The 25,977-nt window shown below is 45.4% G+C and overlaps 1 protein-coding gene across 4 annotated transcripts in view; it reads right to left on the minus strand.

Moving 5' to 3' along the window:
- Positions 1–25,977, minus strand: part of SYNJ2 (synaptojanin 2) — a 257,365-nt gene that overhangs the window by 192,231 nt on the left and 39,157 nt on the right. For 3 of the 4 annotated variants that reach the window (XM_029596673.1, XM_029596671.1, XM_029596674.1), the window contains exon 2: positions 14,284–14,370. The exons of the other annotated variant lie outside the window; for it this stretch is intronic. In XM_029596673.1, coding sequence (XP_029452533.1) covers positions 14,284–14,370 — 87 coding nt within the window. The remainder of the gene's footprint in view (positions 1–14,283; positions 14,371–25,977) is intronic. 4 annotated transcript variants of the gene reach the window in all.

A 25,977-nucleotide genomic window follows, 5' to 3' on the forward strand; every position in this document is an offset into this window, starting at 1 on the left:
TTGCCTGACCCTTGCAGCAGCCCTGGGGGCAAATATTCACTGTGCATGTCAGACCTGAACTATAACTGTAAGCGAATTCAAGAAAGCATGGGATAAACCCCTAGACGGGCCAGAGATCAGCTGGGGTCTATAAGCACTAGAGATGTAAATCGGAACCAGAATCGGGTCGGATTTCAGTTCCGATTCACATCTCTAATAAGCACTGTAAGAGGACTGGACCGGCCTTGTGGTGCGCATTTATTTATTTGGGCATTTTGTATACGGTCGTTCCAAAGGAAGATCAACAGTCACACAACAGAACATGTTAACTAGACTGTTGACATAGTAGTTTGTGATACACAAGTTCTTTATCAGTTACAGTCACATATCCGTCAGAGAGTTGTCCTAATACACTTTACGTCTCTCTATAATTGTCGCTCATTCATCTAACAATATCTTTGTTGTTGACATTGAAATTTTCTGCATATTGTTATTTTTATGTTAGATCATACGCATTTTGAAGGGCTACGTTTGAAGCTCTTTCTTTCTGTTATCAGACATAACAGCTCTGGTAGATAATGCCACAGCATGGGGCCCACTATGGAAAACATTGGGCCTCTTATTTGGTGTTCGATGTGTGCTCCGTGTTGTGGGCACCTTTAATAGTCCTCTGTTTTGCGATCTTAGTGATAGCTGTGGTGTGTATGGTTGGAGAGTCATGCCTAATAAGCAGGGGGTTTTGTCATGGATAATGTTAAAAATTAGAGTTAGTACTTTATAGTGGATTCTTGATTGTATTGGCAGCCAGTGTGGAGCTATCCGCGAGGGAGTGATGTGGTCGTAATTCCTTGCCCTAATAAAAGTCTTGCTGAGGCATCTTGTAGTTGCTGCAATGGTTTTAGTATACCTGAAGGTAGGCCTAGTAATAGGGAGTTGCAGTAGCCTATGTCTGAGAATAGTAGTGTTTGTAAAACAGTGCGGAAGTCCTGGAATGTTAGTAAAGGTTTCAACCGGTGTAACATTCGCAGCTTGGACAATCCTGTTTTAATTCATTTGTTTATGTGCTTTTTTCATTGTGATGTTCTCATCGATCCGTATTCCTAGGCCCTGTACTTGTTCAGAGAGCGTAATGTGAAAACTACCCAAGTCTAGGGGTGGTGGTTTAACTATAGAGGGGTTTCTCCTTAGCCATCTGTTGTCATATTCTCCCCTTCTAGGTTTCCTTTCACCTTCCATGGAAGATTACTTATTTTTAATTTTACAAAAAGAACCTTAGTTGAACCTGCAAGTCCGAATCCCGATCACATTGTGGTTGATGTTCAAATGCTTTCTCCAGCTAACTCTTGGAGTTACCAGGCAGAACCTGAGATTTGAATACTTCCTCCTGCTGACTGGCTAAATTTCATCTGAGTAATTCATTACTCGCACATAATTTACCCAGCTAAAAAAAAAAAGAGGTGGCAATGGGCGCCTTCCCAGGCCTAGTCTTCACTTTGTCCGGGCAATGCTAATAGTGCCACCTGAATAACGTTAGTTGGGCAAGTCTGCTCGGAAAAATACCAGTTCTAAAAGTTATCCAGATATATTCACTAAAACGCTAACATAGTCGTTCTGCTGAATATCTGATTAGAGTTATCCAGGTAACTTTACCCAGATAACTTTACCCACTCACCAGCTTGCTGAATATTGACATTTTTTGAAGTTTTCTTTTTCATTTAATTGTTCCCTAAAAATAGGGAATTTGTTCTATAAGTCCAGGGAGTGCCTTAAAGGACTGACATCTTACACATCACAAGTTACTCAGGTATGTGGATCAAAATCCTCTCAAGGCACACCTGAAGAGCATCATCTGCCTCCATAATCCACATTTGTCCTTGGTTTAAGCCTGATAGCCAAGCAAGGTAATACGAAGTCCCCAACTAGCCTAAGGCTAAAAGGTAAGCCTCCCCTGGGGCTGGGACTGCTAACGTACCCTCAGGACCCTGAACACACTGCCTCCATGACATGTCCAGGGACATATGGAGGAAGACCTCTCCCCCCCCCCCCCCCCCCCCAAAAAAAAAGAAATATGATGCTCTCTAGTAGTGGTACAAGAGGCTCTGGGAGGGGGAGACCTGGGGATATTTTATAGGCTTAATGTAACACTACTAAAAGACCACTGGATGGCGTTTTATATGAGTGAGCCTTGTATTAGAGGGATAATGTGTTTGTGGGAAGATAGTGGCTATGTTCCATCAAAGGTTGGGGCTGCTGTGATTGGGTGATCCAGGTTTAACGGGATCACCCAATGGGTTGATGACCTTTCCAGAAGTGGGGTGGGGGTATTGGGACCTCCAGAAATGTGATCTGCTGGAGTAGCCAAGCCTGTGGGCTGGTAGGCTCAGGGACCCTCAAGGGAAGAGGCCAGAGGCCACAAAGGTCAAGTGCTTACCATAATGATGAAATGGAGAGGCCAGTGGAGTTACCCAAAAGTTAAAGAGCAGGAGTTCAAGAGTGGGGTATGTCCACATAAAGGAGTGCCCCAGAGGAGTCCTTGATATGGAGTGATCCGGGGAACCTGCACTGAGAGGAAGGTGGTGTGGAAACTGGAGGAAAGGGGGTCAAAGACCACAGGAGGTGAGAGTGAAACGAGCAGTTGCACGAGGGCCCCTTTAGATATGAGCTTTGATATGGGCATGCATAAAGGGGAATCTCATTCCTCAAATGGGATTTTGGTAGCGTAGAAGGAACAAGAGTCCCCCTATAACTCTCGCAGGTGATTTGATATCCAGCAATGAGAAGGAATGTAACTAATGTTCCCAAGGTCATGACTGAGAATGCCCATGAACGTCTGATAAATTCAGCAATGTTATTGTGTTTGCATCCACGTACATAGGTGAGTCCCGTCCATGTACATAACTGCTGGCTGATTCACTCAGATACTAAAGGAAAGTGTGTTGAAGTTGACTACGGTGTCCTCTGCACTTATTTGGCCAGCACTAGTGGATGTTTGGGACCAGAGTTCATGGAGGGGAGTGAGGAGGGATCCTCCCTCTCCGATCGGGAAAAAGGAGTGTGTTTATTGTGATACCCAAGGCTGTCGCTCCACAGGTCCACTTCACCATATGCACGACCAACTGAAGAACCCAGAAAAAAATATTTGGAAGGGATAACCCTTACACAATAGGGAAACCTCATCCCATCATTTTATGTGCCGCATCACGGAGTTACACATACGCAAGGGAATGCACCGCACACCAACTGTGCCTGCGCTTAGAGCACCATTTCTAAACCACACTACTGACCATCCTAGGGGCTTCCTCCCTGACTGGCTGCACGCACGCTGTGTACCCGGGTCTGCGTTGGACCACGGGCCTTACAGCATAGCAAAGGAAGGCTCAGACGAACACCGAACAGCCAGGGTTCAACTCAGCAATAGTTTTCTGATGATTTGAGCCAAGGGGAAAACCTTTTGTATACCAGTTCCCAAATGCATTGCCTGCATGTTACATGTGCGTTTTCTCTTATGCTGATGGGAGGCCAAAGCAAAATTTTAGATCATCCATTAAGTGCACAGTCAAATCTGTTGCCAGAGAATGGAATTTCCTGGGGCCTACTAATGAATGAGAAAGATCTAATCCCAAGATCATCGATAGAAACTGTCAATTGGTTAAAAACAAGGCATTCCACCCAGAGTACAAGGAGCCTGCTTTACAGGCTGCACACACACACACACACACACACACGCCTCTTTGCTCAGCATATATTTCTTTGTATATCATTTGATAATTTTCCTAGAGTAAGGCCACAAGGCAGACATAAAAATGATGCAAGACACATTGATCACAAGGAATGATACAAGATGCACAAATGAAAAAAAAGCAGCCACTCCTGTCAAAGTCTTCAACACATCCTGAAAATCTAGCACGGATAGGACACCACCCTGAACAGATAATAGGAAGACACACAGGCACGGGGATCCCAGAAGCCTTCCTTCCTTTTGGAAAGTAGGCTAAAAATAATTTTTAAAAAAGCGTGGCAGCGCAACACAAGAGAAGTCGATAACATTTCTGGCTGTGCACTGTGCTTGTGTGTGTTTTCCTTGTAAATGTTTAATTAACCATGATAACAACTGTTATATTTTCCACCAAGCCACTGGCTTCAGGATCTTCTCTAACTCTAAGACTATTCCTGGTCCGATCATGGGCAATGCTGTATCTCTGCCAAGTGACTTGTCCGTGGGAGATTATTAACTAGGCAATGCGCTGCTGGCCAGTACGCTCGGTCGAGTTTATGCCGCTTCATTGTCTGTGCTTTTTCAGTTTGGTTATTATCAGTAATTCTGCTCACAGTGGGCTACACAGGGAATACGCATTGGGAAGAACAGCTCAGCGTACACAAGCACAAGTCAGCGCTGCTGAAGTTACGCCTGCATTTTATAAACCGCGCAGTATAAAATATCACATAGCACCACTCCAAAAATACTCACTTTTCACTACATGCACGATTTTAATGCAGCAATCCACATAGTCTATACACCTATTTAATAAAGGTACGTTCATATATTTTATGCATTAAATAATTATAACAAGGGCACATAATAACCCTCAGTTTATGCAGGTGTTTTATAAAGTTGGCTCATTTATATACGTGTCTTGCTTAGGAAAACACTTGTACTTTCAAGCGCCGGTTCACTCACATCCTTTACCACTTACTCCAGACCCCAACACCCAGAAACTGCAGAAAAAAAGAGAAGTCTGATTTAATTTGCACAACTTGAACGCGCGCATGTCCGATGACACATGCACTCTGTTTATAAAATAGGTAAATGTGCAGGTACCTCCAACTCTCACCCCAGAGCATCAATGGAAAGCACCCTCTTTGTATGTGCATATTTCTCTGTACATGCGTCCTTCTGCCCTTCTGAAAGTTTGCTCACTGCACACCACGGCTTCTTAACGCGCACACATGCCGATTTTACGTGCAGAAGCCTCGGGTAGAAATTACCCCCAACCATTTTATTACCTTTGTATTTGTTCATTTTTTTGCATCCAGTTTTTACTTGATGTTTGCTTTGAAAGTTTGCATAAATTAAAATAAAATTAAAGAGGCACACCACCCTTTTATAAAGGAATCAAAAGATAGGTAGGGGGAAAGCTAGCATTTTCTGGACATTAAGGCCCCTGCTCTCGCAGTCCGCAAGCAAGGCGTGAGCCACTGGAGAAGATATGAGACATCCGGGCTGCTCAGACACAAGGGAAGCTGCACGGCAGCTCTTTTCCCACTCTGCCACACTCGGCGGAGGAAGGGAGGTCAGCAATCCCACAGCAAGGGGCCCCCAAACCATGGCCTGAAGGCCGGATGCGGCCCGTGGCTAAATTTCATCCAGCTCCTGGCAGTAACAGCAGGAGGAGCTCCTTCTGGCCCGCCAGCACCGCCAGCTCAGATACCTGAAGTCGTAAGTGAAAGCAGAGGCACCTCAGAGCTGCGTAGGGAGGGCACGCCAGGGCAAAGTTACCAACCGGTGCGCAATGCATTGCCAACTTTAGAGCTGCCTGTGCAGGCTGAAGACGGGGGGAGAGGCTGCAGAACAGCCAAAGGAGTTTTATGGCCGCTGTGGAGGGCAGTGCAGGCCTGAAGGAGGAAGGCGCTGGTGGTACCAAGCTGTGGGTTCTGCCAGAAAAATGCAGGCAAGGATGGTAGCTCTTGGGGTTCCCAACCACGCCATCTCTTCAGAGCTGCGGGGGGAGGAGGAGCCTGGACCTAGTCCCCTAAGGATGCAGGCTAGAGAGGCGCAAAGTGCAGAAACCCCCTTTATCATCATCTTCATATCCCCCCCAGTTGACCTTTCTTAGACACCGTCCGGAATTTAGGATTTATAGTCAATGATTCTTTTCATTTTCACTCTCAGCTGAAAGGAGTTGTAAACATTTGGCTTTTTTTTAAGTTGAGGACGTTACAGCATCTCAAGTGTTATTCAAGCTTTCGCTCTTTCCGTGCTTGATGATGGCAACGCCTTGTATTTGGGCCTACCTGAGTGTCATCTGGCAGCCTTACGTCTACTGAGGAACACAGCAGCAGGACCGGTTTCCGGTAGCTCCTTACGGGATCATATTACCCTCATCTGGAAGACCTTCCACTGGGGCTTCCCACTGAGCAGAACATTAAGTTTAAAATCTTAACAATGACATTTCAAGCAATTCACGAGGAATGCCCTGTATACCTTACAGAAGAACTAAAATGGTACCGCCCAAGGAGAGCCTTACGACCTGAGCAGTTACGCTTACTCGTTGAGCCTAATAAGAAACAGCCTGTCGTCACGCGTTTTCTATACCTGCACCAAGTCTAATGGAAGAGCCTTCCCCTAGCAATTCATAAGCCTGACGACTAGAAAAGCTTTAGAAAATACTTAGAAACGTATTTATTCCAGGAGGCATTTGCTAACTGCAGCTGAATCCTCAGTTGATTTGGGCTACATAAGACTTTTTAGTAAAATATTTATCTGCTTATAGCACACAAAGTGTGCTAGGCAATTTCATTTCAGGAGTATAATGATTTTTTTTTAAACTGTTATTATTGTTTGCTTATATTTATAATGCTTTATTGTTATGAGTTATAAAAATGTTATCATGTTTGAATGCCTGGAACCTACCAAGAACATGTCCTGGAAATAGGTGGAATACAAATTATTGCAAATCAAATTATAACCGATACCCTTCCAGGATTAGGGTCTCCAGAGGTGGTGGGTTGCTCATACCATGAATCCGGGGAGGGGAAACGGGAGAAGAGATGGAGGACAGGGGAGTGTGAGCGAGAGTGCACCCCATCCAGCCACCCTCCCTGCCCCATAGATCCTTAGGTGGGAGAAGGCAGGAGTCAGGTTTGCTGGGGAAGCAGCTGAGACCTTATCTGCCACCCCCTGCATCCCTGGCCACCCTGTCCCCCTGTCTCTCCCCCGTCCCTAGAATTTCAAATCACCAAAAGGGGCACAGATCCATCTCAGCTAACGACTCAGGAGGGGCTTTCTCCCCAAGGTGGCCCCTCTCCCCTCATCTTGAGAAGTTGGGGGAGCCCTATCAGAATGGGTGACTCTCCTTGACTCGGCTCCACGCACCACCACGCAACTTAAGTTCAGCGAACAAAGGACTGTTCTCCATACTTTCTGTTTCTGCTGCTACATTAACCTCAGTCGGGGATAGAGCAATATCCCTGGCAGGCCCAGAGCTATGGGACGTGCTCCCGCGAGAAATAAGACTCGAAACAAAACTCAAAGATTTGAGAGAAAGGCTTAAAACGCGGCTCTTTAACCAAGCTTTTAAGGAAGGCACAGGCTAAGCAAACCTGGCATTACACCTTTCATGCCTTGTTTCAGACACAGCTCAACTATCTTACTTCTTTTTGGTTTTACTTCTTATTTAAGTCAATTTAGATAAAGTCTTATTTCATTCAGTTTTGGATACAGACTGATGTTAGTGTTATTACAGAGCTTTTGTTTTCACTCTGTTTTTATACTGAATAATATATCTACACACTTATTTCTTATGTTTCTAAATGTAATGATGTAAACCGATGTGATGCTCCTGGTTCCAAACACCGGTATAGAACATTTTACAAATAAATAAAAATGAATCAGAAAGTCACATGGAGGTCTTAAGAGAGGCAGCAATGTGCAGACGAGGATAGGGTTTCCTCCTAACGGTTTTCCTTGCAGAGCTTTTAAGCCACAGAAATCTGAATCCGGTTAGCAGCTGATGTAAAGGAGAAGCTTAGGGTATTTTTTTTTTTTTTTTTAGTTCTGAAGGTTTTTCCTTAAGCCCGGACGCTGCTGGCGGTTCGTATCTCAGCACCGAAGGGGCAGCTTTCTGATAGTCCTAGGAGCTGCACACCACGCGGGCACATTCAAGGCACACGCTTTATGAATATTTTCAAAGAAAAACTACCTGCGTAGTCTCTGAAAATTAGCAAGAGCAAAGTTTGTGCGTGCATGCTAAACGCGTCCGCCTGCCTTGCGCCCGAAATCTGTCCGGGTGGCGGGGGTAAATAGCATTTGTATGCATTTGAAAATCAAACGTACCCGTGCCATCTCCCTCCGATGAGCTACACATGTCTGGAGGAATGCCTTTCTGCCACGGCTACAATCATGTACACTATGGACAAGGGGGAGTGGGGGGAAATATTCGGCCAAGCTATTTTACCCAAGTACATAGCTCTTCACCACAGAAACGGCATTGAAAACTGCACACACACACACACACCCCCCCCTCCCGAACACGTGTTATGGGCGTAACCAGTGCCGGATCAACCTCACTGGAATAACTCGGAACCGTCCAGAAGGAATGAGAACAGCACTCCAAATGTACAGCATCCTGTAAAGTTAGCATGGGGCACATTTAAGACTAATCGGAGAAAATTATTTTTCACTCAATGCACAATAAAGCTCTGGAATTTGTTGCCAGAGGATGTGGTTAGTGCAGTTAGTGTAGCTGGGTTCAAAAAAGGTTTGGATAAGTTCTTGGAGAAGTCCATTAACTGCTATTAATCAAGTTTACTTAGGGAATAGTCACTGCTATTAATTGCATCAGTAGCATGGGATCTTCTTAGTGTTTGGGTACTTGCCAGGTTCTTGTGGCCTGGTTTGGCCTCTGTTGGAAACAGGATGCTGGGCTTGATGGAGCCTTGGTCTGACCCAGCATGGCAATTTCTTATGTTCTTATGTAGTTGGGGTAAATCTGTCTACCAGGGCATCTCTTCTGGTTCGCTACAACCCTGCTGGTTCATTCATCAAGGAGAGGGCAGCTCCAGCCACTCGGCGAGGGAAGGGAGGGAAGAGGAAAGCATCTCGACCAAGCAGACAGAGAGAGGAGCCTGCGAGCAGGTCTGGCACAGCTCAGTCAACAATGGATTCTAGCGGCAGGGTGCACATCTGCCGTGGCTCGTACCACGTTTGCTGCCTTCATTACGCTGTACTCACAGTAGCCTAGGTGAGAGCACTCAAGTCAGCGATCCCGTTGTAAAACCACACTTAGTGGAGGTGATGCTTTTATTTTGTTTGTCAAAAGAACAAAAAACATAGGGACAACACCTGCTTGGTTTTTGTTTTGTTTTTTTTAAAACTTCCTAGGTCCAGAAAAAGAAAGTTTGCAGGTTGCGGTTATTATTTGTACATTTGAAGCAGTGTTAGCAGAAAGTCTGCCTTGTCTCGGGACCAAAGATTAAGGAAAAGGCGCAGCAGCAGGGAAAATTAACTCCAGGGTTACAAACAGATTTGAGTTTTTGTTTTTTCCCAGAGTCACCAAATTATTTACATTGACCATAAAGTGGAGGAGGAATAGCCTAGTGGTTAGAGCAGTGGCTATTATTTATTTATTTATTTATTTAACGTTTCTTTTATACCGATGACCGTTCGCACATCGCATCGGTTTACAGTGAACAAAAAACCATTGGGCGGAGCCCTTACAAATAACAGATAACATAGTAAACTAGGCAACATATAAATAATATTTGGGAGGAGCCCTTACAAGAAATACAAACATCAATGAGTAAATGCTATGGGGATATGCTATGGGATTGAACTATAACAGAAACTATATACAAGTTAGTGCACAGTACCAAATCAGCAGGCAAAAAGGCGTTCATACCAGGATATCAGAAAAAACATCAGAAAAACATTTGTAGGGGGAAATTATGTGATAGGGGGTGAGATGGAGTAGGCTTGCTGGAAGAGCCAGGTTTTAAGTTTCTTTTTGAAGGCGGGGGTATGGGTCTCAATGCGAATATCATGTGGCAGTGAGTTCCATATAGTTGGGCCGGCAAGGGAAAAAGCTCTGTTCATGGTGGAGGAGAGTTTAAAAGGTTTGATGGATTGGGCATGGAGTGTTCCTTGGAGTGCTGGGCGGGTGGGTCTCTTGGAGGTACGGGGTAGGAGGGGGGGGTTAATCCAGTTGAGGTTGGAGTTTACTAGACTCTTGTGTATGATCGAGAGAGTTTTATAAATAATTCGTGACTGTATAGGGAGCCAGTGTAATTCAATAAGTGTGGGGGTGATATGATCACTTTTCTTTGTGTTTGACAAGATCCGAGCGGCGGCATTTTGTAGGAGTTGGAGAGGTCTAGTGTGTATTGCAGGAATGCCGAGTAAGAGCGCATTACAATAGTCAATCTTCGATAAAATAATGGCTTGGAGGACAGTGCGGAAGTCATTGAGATGTAGTAGGGGTCTGAGTTTCTTTATTGTTTGAAGTTTAAAGTAGCAGTCCTTTAAGATGGATTTGATGAATGGTTTGAATGAGAGGTGATTATCAATGATAACTCCTAGGTTGCGAGTGTGTGATGGGAAGTTGGTAGCAGAGTAGGCAGGAGGGATGTCTGGGAGCGATTGCTTATTGGATATGATTAAGAGCTCAGTTTTATTTGAATTAAGAGCTAGATGCATGTCTTTTAGGAGTTGGTTGATAGAGGAAAGACAGGATTCCCAGCAGTGTAGAGCGGTTTGGATGGTGTCCGAAAAAGGGAAGATGATTTGTACATCATCGGCATAAATAAAATGTTTGATGTGGAGATTGGTAAGGAGCGTAGTGAGGGGAAGCATGTATATATTAAATAGGGTGGAAGAGAGAGAGGAACCCTGGGGAACACCTTGGGGGAGACTGATGGGATCAGATTCGTTATTACCCATAGTGACAGTGAAAGTACGATTTTGAAGATATGATTGAATCCAATCGATGGCCTTGCCAGTGATCCCAATATTTCTAAGTATGTTGAGTAGGACATCGTGATTAACAGTGTCAAACGCCGCTGATATGTCAAGTAATGCAATAAGATAGGATGACCCTGAGTCGGTTCCTTTGATCAGGGTATCGTATAAGGAGAGGAGAAGTGCTATGAACCAGGAGACCAGCGTTCAAGTCCTGCTGTCGCTCCTTGTGACCCTGGGCAAGTCACTTTACCCTACATTGCCTCAGGTACAAAAACTTAGATTGTAAGCCCTCTGGGGATAGGGAAATACCTGCAGTACCTGAATGTAAACTGGTGAGATATCTCAGATCAAATGTCGATAAATAAATAAAAGTTAGAGCCACTGTGTGTGAGTAGATCTCATTTAGATTCGTTGCCGACAGCCTGATACAGGCAGCTGAAATGCCTCCCTGCGGGTTTACAGCCCCAAAAGACAGCACTGGTCGGAGGAGAAAGTTCCAGAAGCCATTTTCTTTGTAATCCGGGGCAGTTTCCTGTTTTGCAATCACCCGCAGACTTCTTAATATAAAAAAGAAAACAAGGAGAATTCAGCACAGTAATAGGTCCTGATGGGACCGGGCACTAATCTAACACCAGAAAGCCTCAATCTATGCGATAGACGGAAGGTAATCCCACCCATCCCCAGAACTGCATGAAAAACGCAGCTCCACTCTCACAGAACACTGGTGTGCTAGTCTCCAAATTTCAATCCGCAGGATCCCAAGAAGCTTTCTGGTTTGGAAAAACTGAAAGAAAACTGGAGAGAGAACATTGGGAAACATCTTGATGAACATGGGTTTGAAGGGAAGCTCGATTATTAGTCTGTCCGGACACCCCACGAGTCTCAGTCCAGCCCTGTGGGCTGAAATCTGATTTGGCAGCAGACAAATAATGAATAAGGCCAGTATTGTGTTTGTAATAAATGCAACTGATCTAAGTTTCATTCACAAATGAAAAATGCACTAACATCCCTTGTGTGTTTCTGCAAACTAAGTTGTGTCCTTGAATATGGAAAGCAAACTAGGAGCTTCCTGCTTCCAGACAGACATAGGTACGGATGTGAGGCTGGGCTGCAGCTCTGCAGATGCCAATCACCCTTCAGTCTATTTTTTTAAATATAATCTGCCTGCAAAGTTTATCTTCCCACAGCAGTCGGGTAACTTAAGAGAAAGCAGATATTTGGGGTGGATGTTTGCTGCCTTCTGACGTCTCCTACCCTTGCGTTTGTTGGGGTTTTAATCTTTCTCTTTTTAGGTTTATTTTTTTTTATAAACTTCGTAGGTTTTGGGGGAGGGTTCTGCCTGTCCCTACCCTGTTGCTGAGTGGGCGACACAGGGAAGCCACACAGACCCGAGGGCTGGAAGGAAGGTCCCCTCCATCACGAGCGAGTTGGGCGCCGTCGCTTTTCCTCCCCCTCCCTTTCCGGGCCCGAGCAACGGATTCCGGGCTGGCCGGTTCCGGACAGACGGGGGGGGGGAGGGGATCTGATCCTCGGGTCTCCCCGAGGCACAGCGCTACCGCCCCGAAGCATAAAACGCCAGCTCTGTAATCCTCTATCAGGCATGAGAAGTCTCCTCCGCCGAGCGCGGTGGTGTCCTCACTGCCACCAGTCCCGGCCTGTGCAACAGATTCACTGCAACCTTCAAACTCAGAAACAGGCGCACTTTGCTGTTAATCTACAACTTCTCAACGATTAGTGCGGCATTATTGAAAATAAATTCAGTCCAGCGGGAAGGCTGACGCTTGGAGTTTGCAGAAGAGCCGTGTCTGCCTGTTCCTTCCCCTGCCCCGTGAGCAGTCGCGGGCATTGCGTGTCCGAGTAGCCGCGGGCTCCCGCCTTAACTCCGGGAACAAGCCAGGGGGGGGCACTGCCGCAGCTGCTGAGCCCCCCACGATCACAGGTAAAGCTCTGGCAGCAGCGCAGCGCTTAGGACTTAACTTCCACACGTCCCTTCCAGTCAATGAGAGCAGCTGCAGGAAGTGGTGACTGAGTCAGCACCAGCAATGCCCTGATGCCCCGTGACCCCCCCCCCCCAGGACTGGCTGTTTCCCGACTCCATCAGCCATGATCCAGAGAGGATTCGGGACACATTTGCAGTTTCAAAAAACGCATAAATATCAACTTCATGCTGGGCCGGGCCTCTACGCCCTTCATCTGGGAACAGGGCCCTGGGGAGCAGACGAAGCCTCAGCTCGACCAGGGTCCCCGTCCTAGCGCAGCCGGCGAGCGCGTCCAGCGGCAACGCTGAGAAGTAACTTGGGGCTACTGCTTTAGCCTCCTTTCTTCTGCCCACAGGTGAGGCAATTTTGGTTAATTGGGTAATTGCCAGGTTCTTATGGCCTGGATTGACCACTGTTGGAAACAGGATGCTGGGCTTGATGGATCCTTGGTCTGACCCAGCATGGAAATTTCTTATGTTCTTATTTTCTTACCTGTGCTTCTCTCCTGCTGCCCCTGACTTCCCCGTCCCCATCCCATCGCCCTCTGATATTTATGCAGACGCAAGGCCCAAGAAATCTCTTTTTAGCTTAGAGGCAAATATTCCCTTTTTTTTGTACTGCTGCTACTACTACCAGTGCTCTTAATTCTGCCAGTAATGACTGATGGTGCAGAGGCACCGAATCTTCTGCCCCTTTCCTGATCCAACTTGTGAGGCGTGAAATTCCTTTTTTTCTGTGTGGGTAATAAGAGGTGGGAGGGGAGTTGGTGGGAGATCAGGAAAATCTCTTTTTAAATCACTTTCAGGCCGAAAAACCCCCAAAACTGCGGGAGCGCCCGCTCTCCCCACGCGTGCGATTCAGTATTTAAATTACTGTCGGCGCTGATGAGGCGTCCCTAGCGCCTCCTTATTGGTGGAAGCGGCGGCTGTCAGCAGGTTTCACAGCCGATGCTTAATTTTACCGGCGTTGGTTGTCGAACCCGCTGACAGTCAGGGGGTTCGGAAAACGGATGCTGGCAAAGTTGAGCGTCCGTCTTCCAACCCGCGGGCAGATTTTCTTTTTTTTTTTTTTTTTGTTTTAAAGAAGTTTTATTTATTTATTTTCGGGGCCTCCGACTTAATATCGCTATGATATTAAGTCGGAGGGTGCACAGAAAAGCAGTTTTTTTCTGCTTTTCTGTACAATTGCCCAGTGCCTTCTGGGCAGGCGTTAATTTCTGAGAGTAAAATGTGCTGAACTTGGCTGAACATTTTACTTTCTGTATTTCGGGTGACTAATAGTGCTCATCAATATGCATTCGCATGTGATGAGCACTATTAGTTTCAGGGGGGCTAAACGGTGCGCTGGGCCTCCCGTATGGGCCTGAATGAGCCCAGCTGAAGCCTTGTGCGTGCAGGCCTGCGCCTTGAGCAGAGGACGGGTATAAGCAGACGGGAGTCAGACTGACTGAGCTGACCTAAACGGGAGACGCGAGCCAAAGGCAAGTCCGAACGGGGCTGCGAGCGTTTTAAGTCAGATCACCATGCGCCCCCCCCCCCCCCCAAAACGATTACAAGCTCAGGCAATGTCTGCCCTGCAGCCAGAAACCACCACCGAAAGCAAACTGAGCTGGACATCAGCAGAAAGGCCCCGCCAGATAAACTTACTCACCGCACTTCAGCCGCAGCACACCCAAGCAGCCGTAAGCCTCCTGCAGCCTCTCGTACTGCCCTTTAATCGCCTCCTTTTCTTCAGGAGCTGAAGGGGAAACACAGGGAAAGGAATCAGCCCCCGTCTTCCTCACCGTTTATACCTGCGATCGATGGATGACCCTGGCTGGAAGCTCCCCAGACTGAAACGCCAGTACTAACCTGTTCATACGGAGCTAGGAGAGGACCTGCGCAAATACACACAGGAAACAGTCCCTGCTGGGTGGCCACAGACGGACACTGACAGACAGACAGATCTAAAGAGACAGTGATGGATTTGGTGAAATGCTGTTACTGCGCATCCCCCACTGCGTACAATTACCCCACCTCTGATGCACCCCTCATTTTCATCCCATGGTGGAGGTCGGCTGAGCAGCCTTAGACATAGTCCCATGGTATCCGTCTGTCTCTCTTTCAGATGGGTCACTGCCATAAACACAGTTTCATGTTCAATTGAGCTAAACTGCTCCCCCATCTCACCCCCACTGCAAAAGTCTCCCGCCAGCCTTCTCCTCCCTCCTCTCACTCTTTCAGCTTGGGCCCCGTCTTCCTGGATAGAGAACAAGAATTAAGTAAACAGAAAAATAAATACATGAAAATCAGCAGCTAGCCAAGGCCTCTAGTGTCAGCGGGGCATGCGGGAGAGCAGTCTGAGGGGACTGGCCGGCCCCTTCTGTCTGTGACGAGACTGCGGCTGTAAAACTACGGTAAATGGTCCAGAACCAGACCCCAGACTGCAATCGGGACCTTATCCCCGTTCAAAGAAAGACCTGGAGAACCAGCAGCGCCTGCTTCCTGACAAACAGGCATTGCCTCCAGGCACCAATCACTCGGAGAAGATAAATACCTGCCACTTCTTTTTAAGGCCAGGAAACGAGAAATGCAACCTACCAAGCACCCCCCTGGGGGCTTCCCTTTGAAAGTGCGGCCTGCAGGCCCGGCAGGGGACAATGCAGCGCATGAAAACTGCCCCAGACGTGATTAAAATAGAAGGAGAAAAGACAGGGTTATAATAAACATTCAGATTCAGGAAACTTACTGCTAGAAGAAGTTTTACCTGTGCTGCCAAAGTAATACGCAGGGAGAATAATTTTCAACAGCGCGCGTCGAGTCAGCACGCCCGTGCGTAAGAGAGCGCGCAAAGTTGTGCCTTGTTCTATAAATCCCGAACAGCAGGAGTTGCACATTTTAGAAATGTTCAGTCCCGAAAGCATGCGCGTAGGCTGCGGCACACAAACGCTTTTTAAATGCAGGGAGCCAGATTACTTTCCACACCCATTTTAGAAAAGGACACGATAATTGTTACGTGCACATAATCACAGCAGTTATTGCGCAAAGGCAGATGTTTCACACATTATGAGAGCAACGTTTTTACAGGCGCGCACGTGTGCGAGTGTTCGTTGGCCGGCCCCCAGGGACGCGGCTATTTTCAGTCCCGGGGGAATTATGCATTACCGCGGAACTCAGAATTTGCGCGGAATTCCCCCTCCTGTGCAGCTGCACAGAATTTCCATTTTCTCTGCAGATTTTCGCATAGATCCAACAGGCCCCGGCCTGCCGTGAGTGGAGCCCATCCCGCTCACGGCGAAGAAGGAGCAGGCCCCGGAGAGCCGCGAGTGAAGGCTGTCGGGCTTGCGGCAAAGATGAAGCAGGCGCAGGCAAGAGCGAGTCTGCGTGTAGAGGTGTGTGTAAGATTGGGTGCCTTGGGGGTGAGAGAGCATGTGTGAGAGTACATGGGTGTGGCTGCCAGAGAGAGTGAGTCTATGTGAGGAGACTGTGAAGGAAGGTTATTCTGTGAGAGAGATTGGGAGCTGGTGTGTGTGTGAAAAAGGGATTGTGTGTATGTTAACGTGCTTATTTGTTTGTCAGTGAGGGAACCTGTGTGAGAATATGTGTATGTGTAAGAAAAAGCCTGTGGGAAGGGAGCAAGCGTGAAAGGATATTTGTGTGTGAGAAAGAGAGGAAGCCTATGTATAGGGGATGCGTGAGCGAGAGAGGGAACCGATGTGTAGGGGGTGCATGAACGAGAGAGGGAACCTCTGTGTAAGGAGTGTGTGAGCAAGAGAGGGAGCCAGTGTGCAGGGGATGTGTGAGAGAGAGACATCGGTAGCCTGTTTAAGGCTTTGTGTGTGAGAGAGAGGGAGCCTATGAGTGTGTGTGTACGCGCAAGAGAGAGAGAGAGAGCGCCTGTATGAGAGGATGTGTGTGTACATGAAAGAGAGAGAGAGAGGGAGCCTGGATGAGGGGATGTGTGTGTGTGAGAGAGTCTGCCTGTATGATGGGATGTATGTATGTGCATTACAGAGAGGGAGAATGTGTGTGTATTAGAGAGAGAAAGAAAGCAAGCCTGTGTGAGGGGCAGTACTGAGAGAGGAGTCAAACTCTGGGAATGGAGATAGAATGGAAAGGGTTGAGCCTAGAGGGGGAAGGGGGGAGAGACAGTGGCAGGTGGAGGAGTTGGGGCCTGAGAGGACAAAGTGGCCAGGGGAGTAGGGAGAGCGAGTGGAAGGGACACTCTTACAGTGAATTTCTAGGGAAATTCTGCTCAAAATATTTAAAACTCTGCATCTTTTTTTCTGTATTACATTTTAGATTAATTTCTTAAGGACCGTTATGGATGTTGTGTTATTCTGAGCAATTTAAAGTATGCAGAATTTTAAGGTTTTGCGCACAGAAGTATATTTTATAAGATACGCGGGTACATGCATGCAAGTTATAAAATAGCCTGGCCGCACACATACGCGCTCAATTTTAAGCGTGCGCATAAATCCCGTTTCTACCACATAAGTGGTAGTTTAATAGCCTTCCTTCCCCCTTAGCACTGACCCTTAAAACCCCCGCTGATCTGCCTAGATTTATTTTGGTTTTATCACTTACGCAGCATTCATAGCGCGCCGGGTCCCATAAGTATTTACCTGCAAATTTCAGTTTAAAATTCTGGAACGTCCATGCCTGCCCCTTGAAAAAAAAAACACACAACCCAAAAACCAAAGAGAGGCTTTTCTTTGTGCACGCAGCGAGAGAGACGCGAATATCCGGGCGGCTTTTAAAATCCGCTTGGCGCGTGCGAGCCCGACATATTCGCTCATCTCCTAATCAATGTGCGCGTCGGACTTTTAAAATTCATCTTTATGCACATCCTCCGCACATGAAAATACTTGGGCGCGTAGCCAGCTTCCAGCGTAACACGGATGACCTTCACCTCTCCCAAGTAATCAAGGTCCCCACACACCCAGGCATGGTCACACTCTTAAGTTTTCCGATCTGCCAGAACCAAGACTCACTGCTCACCGTTTACTGATTGGACTGTAAAACTTGTCCAGGCCACTGTCCCATTCCTGAATAAAATCCTCAGTGCTCCTATATCCAGACCTCCCATCAAGAACCTGACCCAATCCAATCAAGCAGAACTATTACCCATCACCTGAGAGCCACCAAGCCTTCTAGTCCAGCTAGGGAACGATGGATTCTCTCTCTCTCAGGCCGAGACTCCAGCCCCTCTCAAACCCAGTCCTATCAGAAGCCCCCAGGAACTCTCCATGGTTCTCCTAAAACAATCCCGACAACCTGAATGGGTAGGGTGGAAACAAAAGACTGATATCAACCTTCACCTCTGCAAAGAGCATGCCAAAAAAAAAAAAAAGAAACAAAAATATCACACACACACGCAAAGCAGCCATCCGGCAACCCCCCCCCCCCCCCCCCAAAAAAAAAAGTCTACACTTCCGAACAACTACACCTGTCCATGAACCACTCAAGTAAGGAAATTCATGTTTGTGCTCACCTGGCAAACACTGTTGATTTTCTTGATACACAGAGACTGGTGAGGCCAAGTCATGTATTATGACAGTAGGGCTTTGTTTATAACTTTTCCTGTTATTAAGATTGTGTAATGAACGTATAACGGAGCGACCCCATTTCCCCCCCTGTTGCATGTGTAGGACCAGGCTAGAGGAAGAGAACTCTGTGGGCGGGAGCAGCTGGGGAGCCTAAGAGTGTAACTCCGGCTGGGTTCAGGAGGCCCCCGGGTCTCCAGGAGAGGCAGCTCCTGTAAATCTATCCTGACCCAGATCCCAGGGAGTGGGACCTGTACTACAAAAGGTAGGCAGTCGGTCTATTGTGCTGAAGTGCTGTAATTTGAATAAAGTTTTATCCGCGTTGGAGTCCGGGTGGTTTTGTGCCTCCCGCCTGGGAAACACTGCTCAGTTTCCCACAACATGAATAAGATGAGTTTTCTTTTGTAGGTCACTTAAGTTTAGAAATTGCATCAGGACTTTACTGAAAAACAGAACACAGGCTTCTAGTTGAAGTTTTAATTGTGCAGGAATGTGTATGCTACCCACTTCTCCAATAATGCCAAATATTTACTTACAAGGCGACCACAGCCTGGCACTGTCAGCACTACAGATGAAACAGATAGAGGTCTATAAAGTAAATAGTAGCGTGCCCCAGGGATCTGTTCTGGGACCACTGCTTTTTCACATATTTACAAACGACCTGGAAATAGGGACAAATGAGCGAGGTGATCAAATGTGCACACAACACAAAATTATTCTAAGTTGTTAAATCACATGAGGACTGTGAGAAACTTGAGGACCTTGCAAAACTGGGGCTCTGCATATGCAAATGGCAAATTAAATTTAATGTGGACAAGGGCAAAGTGATGCACTTAGGGAAGAGTAGATTACAGCTACACCATGCAAGGTTCCACATTAGGAGTCACCATTCAGGATAAAGATCTTCATTGTACAGCAGCAGTCGAGAAAGCAGATAGAATGCCGGGGATTATTAGGAAAGGAGTGGAGAATAAAACAGAGACTATCATAACTCCTCTGTATCACTCTGTGGTGCGACCTGATCTTGAGTACTGTGTGCAGTTCTGGTCACCACATCTCAAGGAAGATATAGCAGAATTAGAAAAGGTTCAGAGAAGGGCGACCAAAATGATAAAGGGGATGGAACGATTCCCCTGTGAGGAAAGGCTGAAGAGGTTAGGGCTCTTCAGCTTGGAGAAGAGATGGCTGAGGGGACATGTGATAGAGGTCTATAAAATAATGAGTGGAGTAAACATTAACCAGTTGTTAACTTTTTTGAAAAGTTCAAAGACAAGGGGGGGACACAATGAAGTTACTAAATATTTACAACTAATAAAAGAAAATATTTTTTTACTCAATGCAGAAGTAAGCCCTGGAATTCGTTGCCAGAGGATGTGGTGAAAGCTATTAGTATAGTTGCATTTAAAAAAAAGAGTTTGGACAAGTTCCTGGAGGAAAAGTTCATAAACCATTATTAAGGTGGAGCTGCAGAAATCCATTGCTTATCCCTGGGCGTTAGTAGCATGAAATCCATCCCACAGAGATTCACCAGTGTGACTCAGTCAAGACCTTTAAAGGGCTTTTGAAAACGTTTTGTTCAGGTTTTGTTATTTGTAATTCAAATTTTATTCTTGCTGCTCTTTTTCCTATTGTATTTTAATTTTATTATGTACTGTTTTACTCTGTATTTATTTTGAGTTGTTTTAATTATTATATATGTTTTAATTTTGTTCATCACCTAGGCTTTTTTGTGTTAGGCAATTCATTAATCTAATAAATGTAAATGTACTGTTTGGGATCCTGCCAGGTACTTGTGACCTGGCTTGGCCAGTTGGAAACAGGATACTGGGCTTGATGGACCCTTGGTCTGACCCAGAATGGAAAGTCTTAGGTTCTAATTTGCAAGTGTTTAACAGGTCTCACACTAACTCAGGCGAAGCAAAAGCACATTTAGCAGCAGCAGCACAGAATGCAAGCAAATGTTTTGTCTGCAGGGCCCACTTCCTGTGGGAATAAAGGTTCTTGCTTTTGGGGTATTCCAAAGGTGATACCCCAAAAGCAAGAACCTTTATTCCCACAGGAAGTGGGACCACAGTCCTGCCACTAATCAGACTTGGGTGAACCCTAAGCTAAGCTCTAGAGCAGAGCTTTCCAAACTGTGTGTCGGGACACGTTAGTGTGTCGCCTGCAGTGTGCAGGTGTGTCGCGCAAGCCCGGTCAACTCTGATGCGAGTTTGGGCTTTTTTTTTCCTAGAGATTCACTTTTTTTTTTCAGTTTATGGGTTGCTTATTATTGGGTGGTTTTTGCTGTCAATCGTGTTTTTTGGGGGGCTTGGTGGGTGGAACGAGCCCAGCCATCCTTGCATTGGCTGCTGCTGCCGATGAGGCCTGGCCATGAGGAGTACTGACTGCAAGCAGCAGTGTCTGGTGATCATGGAAGGGAGTGAAGCACTTAACTGGCAACAATCAAAAAGACGAGGTACATGAGTGTGGGGGCCAGACATGTGCTGGGGGGAGAGAGATGAGTGAGTGGGGGGCAAACGTGCTGGGGGGACAGACATGTGCTGGGGGGAGAGAAATGAGTGTGTGGGGGTCAGACATGTGCTTGAGGGGGAGAGATATGAGTGTGTGGGGTACAGACATGTGCTGGGGGGAGGAGAGAGATGAGTGTGTGGGGGACAGACATGTGCTGGGGGGAGGAGAGAGATGAGTGTGTGGGGGACAGACATGTGCTGGGGGGAGGAGAGAGATGAGTGTGTGGGGGACAGACAATTTGTTTTATTATTGTTTCTCATAAATTATAACAATAACATGAATCTTGGAATATATATTTTTAATATAAATTTAAGGTTTTCATGAGATAGGTTGTGTCGTGAAACATTTTATTTATGTATATATTGAAGGAAACATACAGAAATTGTCGAAATATGTTTCGTTCGTTTAACCTTTAACCTCTGGTTTACTAGTAGACTGAATTACCGTGTCGTGAAATTATGTTTGTCTAAAAAGTGTGTCACCAACATGAAAAGTTTGGAAAGCTCTGCTCTAGAGGGAAGGTTAGAGTAGTGGGAGGTGCCATTCCAATGCAATCCCTCCCCTTGTGGAGTCTGGAATGGCCGCCCCCCTGAGAGGAGCTCTCCAAACTGAGCTCGGGAGGCAGTTCCTTCAGGTTTTCAGAGAGTGCAGAGAAGTTAACATTTTTGTTGTTTCTGCAGGTCCAGGAAGCAAAAGCAGGAAAGCCCAGCCTGTGGGTCCTGACCAGGGTCGGGAGAGTATTCTCCTTCCAGTATACAATCTGTTTAGAACATAAGAAGATGCCATACTGGGTCAGACCAAGGGTCCATCAAGCCCAGCATCCTGTTTCCAACAGTGGCCAATCCAGGCCATACGAACCTGGCAAGTACCCAAAAACTAAGTCTATTCCATGTTACCACTGCTAGTAATAGCAGTGGCTATTTTCTAAGTTAACTTAATTAATAGCAGGTAATGGACTTCTCCTCCAAGAACTTATCCAATCCTTTTTTAAACACAGCTATACTAACTGCACTAACCACATCCTCTGGCAACAAATTCCAGAGCTTAATTCTGCGTTGAGTGGAAAAGAACTTTCTCCGATTAGTTTTAAATGTGCCACATGCTAACTTCATGGAGTGCCCCCTAGTCTTTCTACTATCCGAAAGAGTAAATAACCGATTCACATCTACCCGTTCTAGACCTCTCATGATTTTAAAGACCTCTATCATATCCCCCCTCAGTCGTCTCTTCTCCAAACTGAAAAGTCCTAACCTCTTTAGTCTTTCCTCATAGGGGAGCTGTTCCATCCCCTTTATCATTTTGGTTGCCCTTCTCTGTACCTTCTCCATCGCAATTATATCTTTTTGAGATGTGGCAACCAGAATTGTTCACAGTATTCAAGGTGCGGTCTCACCATGGAGCGATACAGAGGCATTATGACATTTTCCGTTTTATTCACCATTCCCTTTCTAATAATTCCCAATATTCTGTTTGCTTTTTTGACTGCCGCAGCACACTGAGCTGACAATTTCAATGTGTTATCCACTATGACACCTAGATCTCTTTCTTGGGTTGTAGCACCTAATATGGAACCTAACAAAGTGTAACTATAGCATGGGTTATTTTTCCCTATATGCATCACCTTGCACTTATCCACAGAAAATTTCATCTGCCATTTGGATGCCCAATCTTCCAGTCTTACAAGGTCTTCCTGCAATTTATCACAATGCTTGTGATTTAACTACTCTGAATAATTTTGTATCATTTACAAATTTGATTACTTTACTCGTCGTATTTTCCAGATCATTTATAAATATATTGAAAAGTACGGGTCCCAATACAGATCCCTGAGGCACTCCACTGTCCACTCCCTTCCACTAAGAAAATTGTCCATTTAATCCTACTCTGTTTCCTGTCTTTTAGCCAGTTTGCAATCCACGAAAGACATCGCCACGTTTTACTTTTCCTAGAAGCCTCTCATGAGGAACTCTGTAAAATGCCTTCTGAAAATCCAAATACACTACATCTACCGATCCACCTTTATCTACATGTTTATTAACTCCTTGTCTTGCGTAAAGCCATGCTGACTTTGTTCCATTAAATCATGCCTTTCTATATGTTCTGTGATTTTGAAATTTAGAACACTTTCCACTATTCTTCCTGGCAATGAAGTCTGGCTAACCAGTCTGTAGTTTCCCAGATTGCCCCTGGAGCCCTTTTTAAATATTGGTGTTACATTAGCCACCCTCCAGTCCTCAGGCACAATGGATGATTTTAATGATAGGTTACAAATATTTACTAATAGGTCTCAAATTTCATTTTTTAGTTCCTTCAGAACTCTGGGGTGTATACCATCCGGTCCAGGTGATTTATTACTCTTCAGTTTGTCAATCAGGCCTACCACATCTTCTAGGTTCATCGTGATTTGATTCAGTCCATCTGAATCATTACTCATGAAAACCTTCTCCATTACGGGTACCTCCCCAACATCCTCTTCAGTAAACATCGAAGCAAAGAAATCATTTAATCTTTCCACGATGGCCTTATCTTCTCTAAGTGCCCCTTTAACCCCTCGATCATCTAACGGTCCAACTGACTCCCCTCACAGGCTGCTTCAATATATTTAAAAACGTTTTTACTGTGAGTTTTCGTCTCTACGGCCAACTTCTTTTCAAATTCTCTCTTAGCCTGTCTTATCAATGTCTTACATTTAACTTGCCAATGTTTATGCATTATCCTATTTTCTTCTGTTGGATCCTTCTTCCAATTTTTGAATGAAAATCTTTTGGCTAAAATAGCTTCTTTCACCTCCCCTTTTAACCATGCTGGTAATCGTTTTGCCTTCTTTCCTCCTTTCTTAATGTGTGGAATACATCTGGACTGTGCTTCCAGAATGGTATTTTTTAACAATGACCACGCCTCTTGCACACCTTTTACTTTTGTAGCTGCTCCTTTCAGTTTTTTTCTAACAATTTTTCTCATTTTATCAAAGTTTCCCTTTTGAAAGTTTAGCACGAGAGCCTTGGATTTGCACACTGTTCCTTTTCCAGTCATTAAATCAAATTTGATCATATTATGATCACTATTGCCAAGCGGCCCCACCACCGTTACCTCTCTCACCAGGTCCTGTGCTCCACTGAGAATTAGATCTACAATTGTTCCCTCTCTCGTCGATTCCTGAACCAATTGCTCCATAAAGCTATCATTTATTCCATCCAGGAACATTATCTCTCTAGCATGTCCCGATGATACATTTACCCAGTCAATATTGGGGTAATTGAAGTCTCCCATTATTACTGCAATACCAATTTGGTTAGCTTCCCTAATTTCTCTTAGCATTTCACTGTCCGTCTCACCATCTTGACCAGGTGGACGGTAGTATACCCCTATCACTATAGTCTTCCCCGACACACAAGGGATTTCTACCCATAAAGATTCAATTTTGCATTTAGTCTCATGCAGGATGTTTATCCTGTTGGACTCTATGCCGTCCCGGACATAAAGCACCTCACCGCCTCCCGAGTGCTCCTCTCTGTCATTGTGATATAATTAGTACCCCGGTAAGTGATCTGGAAAGAGGTATGACGAATGAGGTGATTAAATTTGCAGATGACACAAAATTATTCAGAGTAGTTAAATCACAAGCGCATTGTGATAAGTTGCAGAAGGACCTTGCAACCTGGAAGATTGGACATCGATCTAGCAGATGAAATATAATATGGACAAGTGCAAGATGATGCATATAGAGAAAAATAACCCTTGCTGTAGCTAGATTCCAATTTAGGAGTTACCACCCAGGAAAAAGATCTGGGCATCATAGTTGATATTACATTGAAATCATCAGCTCAGTGTGCTGTGGCAGTCAAAAAAAAGCAAACAGTTAGGAATTATTAGGAAGAAAATGGCAAATAAAACAATGGATGTCATAATGCCTCTGTATCGCTCCATGGTGAGACCGCACCTTGATTACTGTGTGCAGTTCTGGTCGCCGCATCTCAAAAAAGATATAGTTGCACTGGAGGAAGTACAGAGAAGGGCAACCAAAATGATAAAGAGGATAGAATTGTTTCTTATGAGGAAAGCCTTAAGAGGTTAGGACTGTTCAAGCTTGGAGAAGAGACGGCCGAGGAGGTATATAACAGAGGTCTATAAAATCATGAAAGGACTTGAACGGGTAAATGTGAAATGGTTATTTACTCTTTTGGATAATTGAAGGACTAGGAGGCACTCTATGAAGTTAGCAAGTAGCACATTTAAAACAAATTGGAGAAATTTATTTTTCAGCTCTGGAATTCATTGCCAGAGGATGTGGTTAAGGCAACTAGTGTAGCTGAGTTTAAAAAAGGTTTGGATAAATTCATGGAGAAGTCCATAAACTGCTATTAATGAACAGGGAATAGCATGGGATCTATTTAACGTTTGGGTACTTGTGACTTGGATTGACCACTGTTGGAGATAGGATACTGGGCTTGAATGACCCTTGGTCTGATCCAATATGGCATATCTTATGCTCTTATGTGTCAAAGGGGGAGGGCGCAAAATTGAAGGTTTGCCCAATACCCTTGCACCGATCCTGCACCAAAGCAATATCTATCTGTACAACAACCTTCCAGTCCTCCAACAGTAACTTATTTCACTCTGGGGAAAAAAGCAAGTTTGCTTATTATAAATGGTGTTTCCCCCAGATAGCAGGATGAGTTAGCCATGCTTCACGGGCGACGTCATTGAGCGGCAGACTAAGGCAGAGCTCTCTCTCAAAGCTTTAGAACTTTTGAACTACTGGGCATATGCGGTGGTTCCAGCAGGAAGGATAGTTCCTCAAGGCTCCTTGGCTCTTATCCAAGCAGAGACTGAGAAAAAATCCAGATGTAATATGAAGCTGTCCAGGAAGGAGGGTGGGAACGCATGACTAATTCATCCTGCTATCTACAGAATACACCGTTTACAGTAAGCAAACAAATTTATCCGATAAGCAGGCTGAATTAGCCATGCTTCATGGGGAGTACCAAGCTGAGCGCGGTTAAAAACAAACTTTAGTTCAGTGAGAACTCAGTGTTTATTCATTCATTATTATGATAATTGGTTTTTGTTTTGTTTTGTTTTTTTTAACAACCCAAACTCCTCTGTGGACTGCAGTTATCTAGGATGAAAATTGGTTCAGTATTGCTCTTCCCAGCCAACCATCCTTGGTTGCCATTCTGTCTAGGCAGTAATGGGAAGTAAAGGTATGAACAGAAGACCAGGTAGCTGCTTTACAGATGTCTTCCATTGGTACATTGCGTGAGTGTGCTAATGAAGCAGCCATAGCCCGTACCTGGTGTGTTTGG

Source organism: Rhinatrema bivittatum, chromosome 3 (genome assembly GCF_901001135.1).
Source record: "Rhinatrema bivittatum chromosome 3, aRhiBiv1.1, whole genome shotgun sequence".
In the NCBI taxonomy this organism is placed as follows: domain Eukaryota; kingdom Metazoa; phylum Chordata; class Amphibia; order Gymnophiona; family Rhinatrematidae; genus Rhinatrema; species Rhinatrema bivittatum.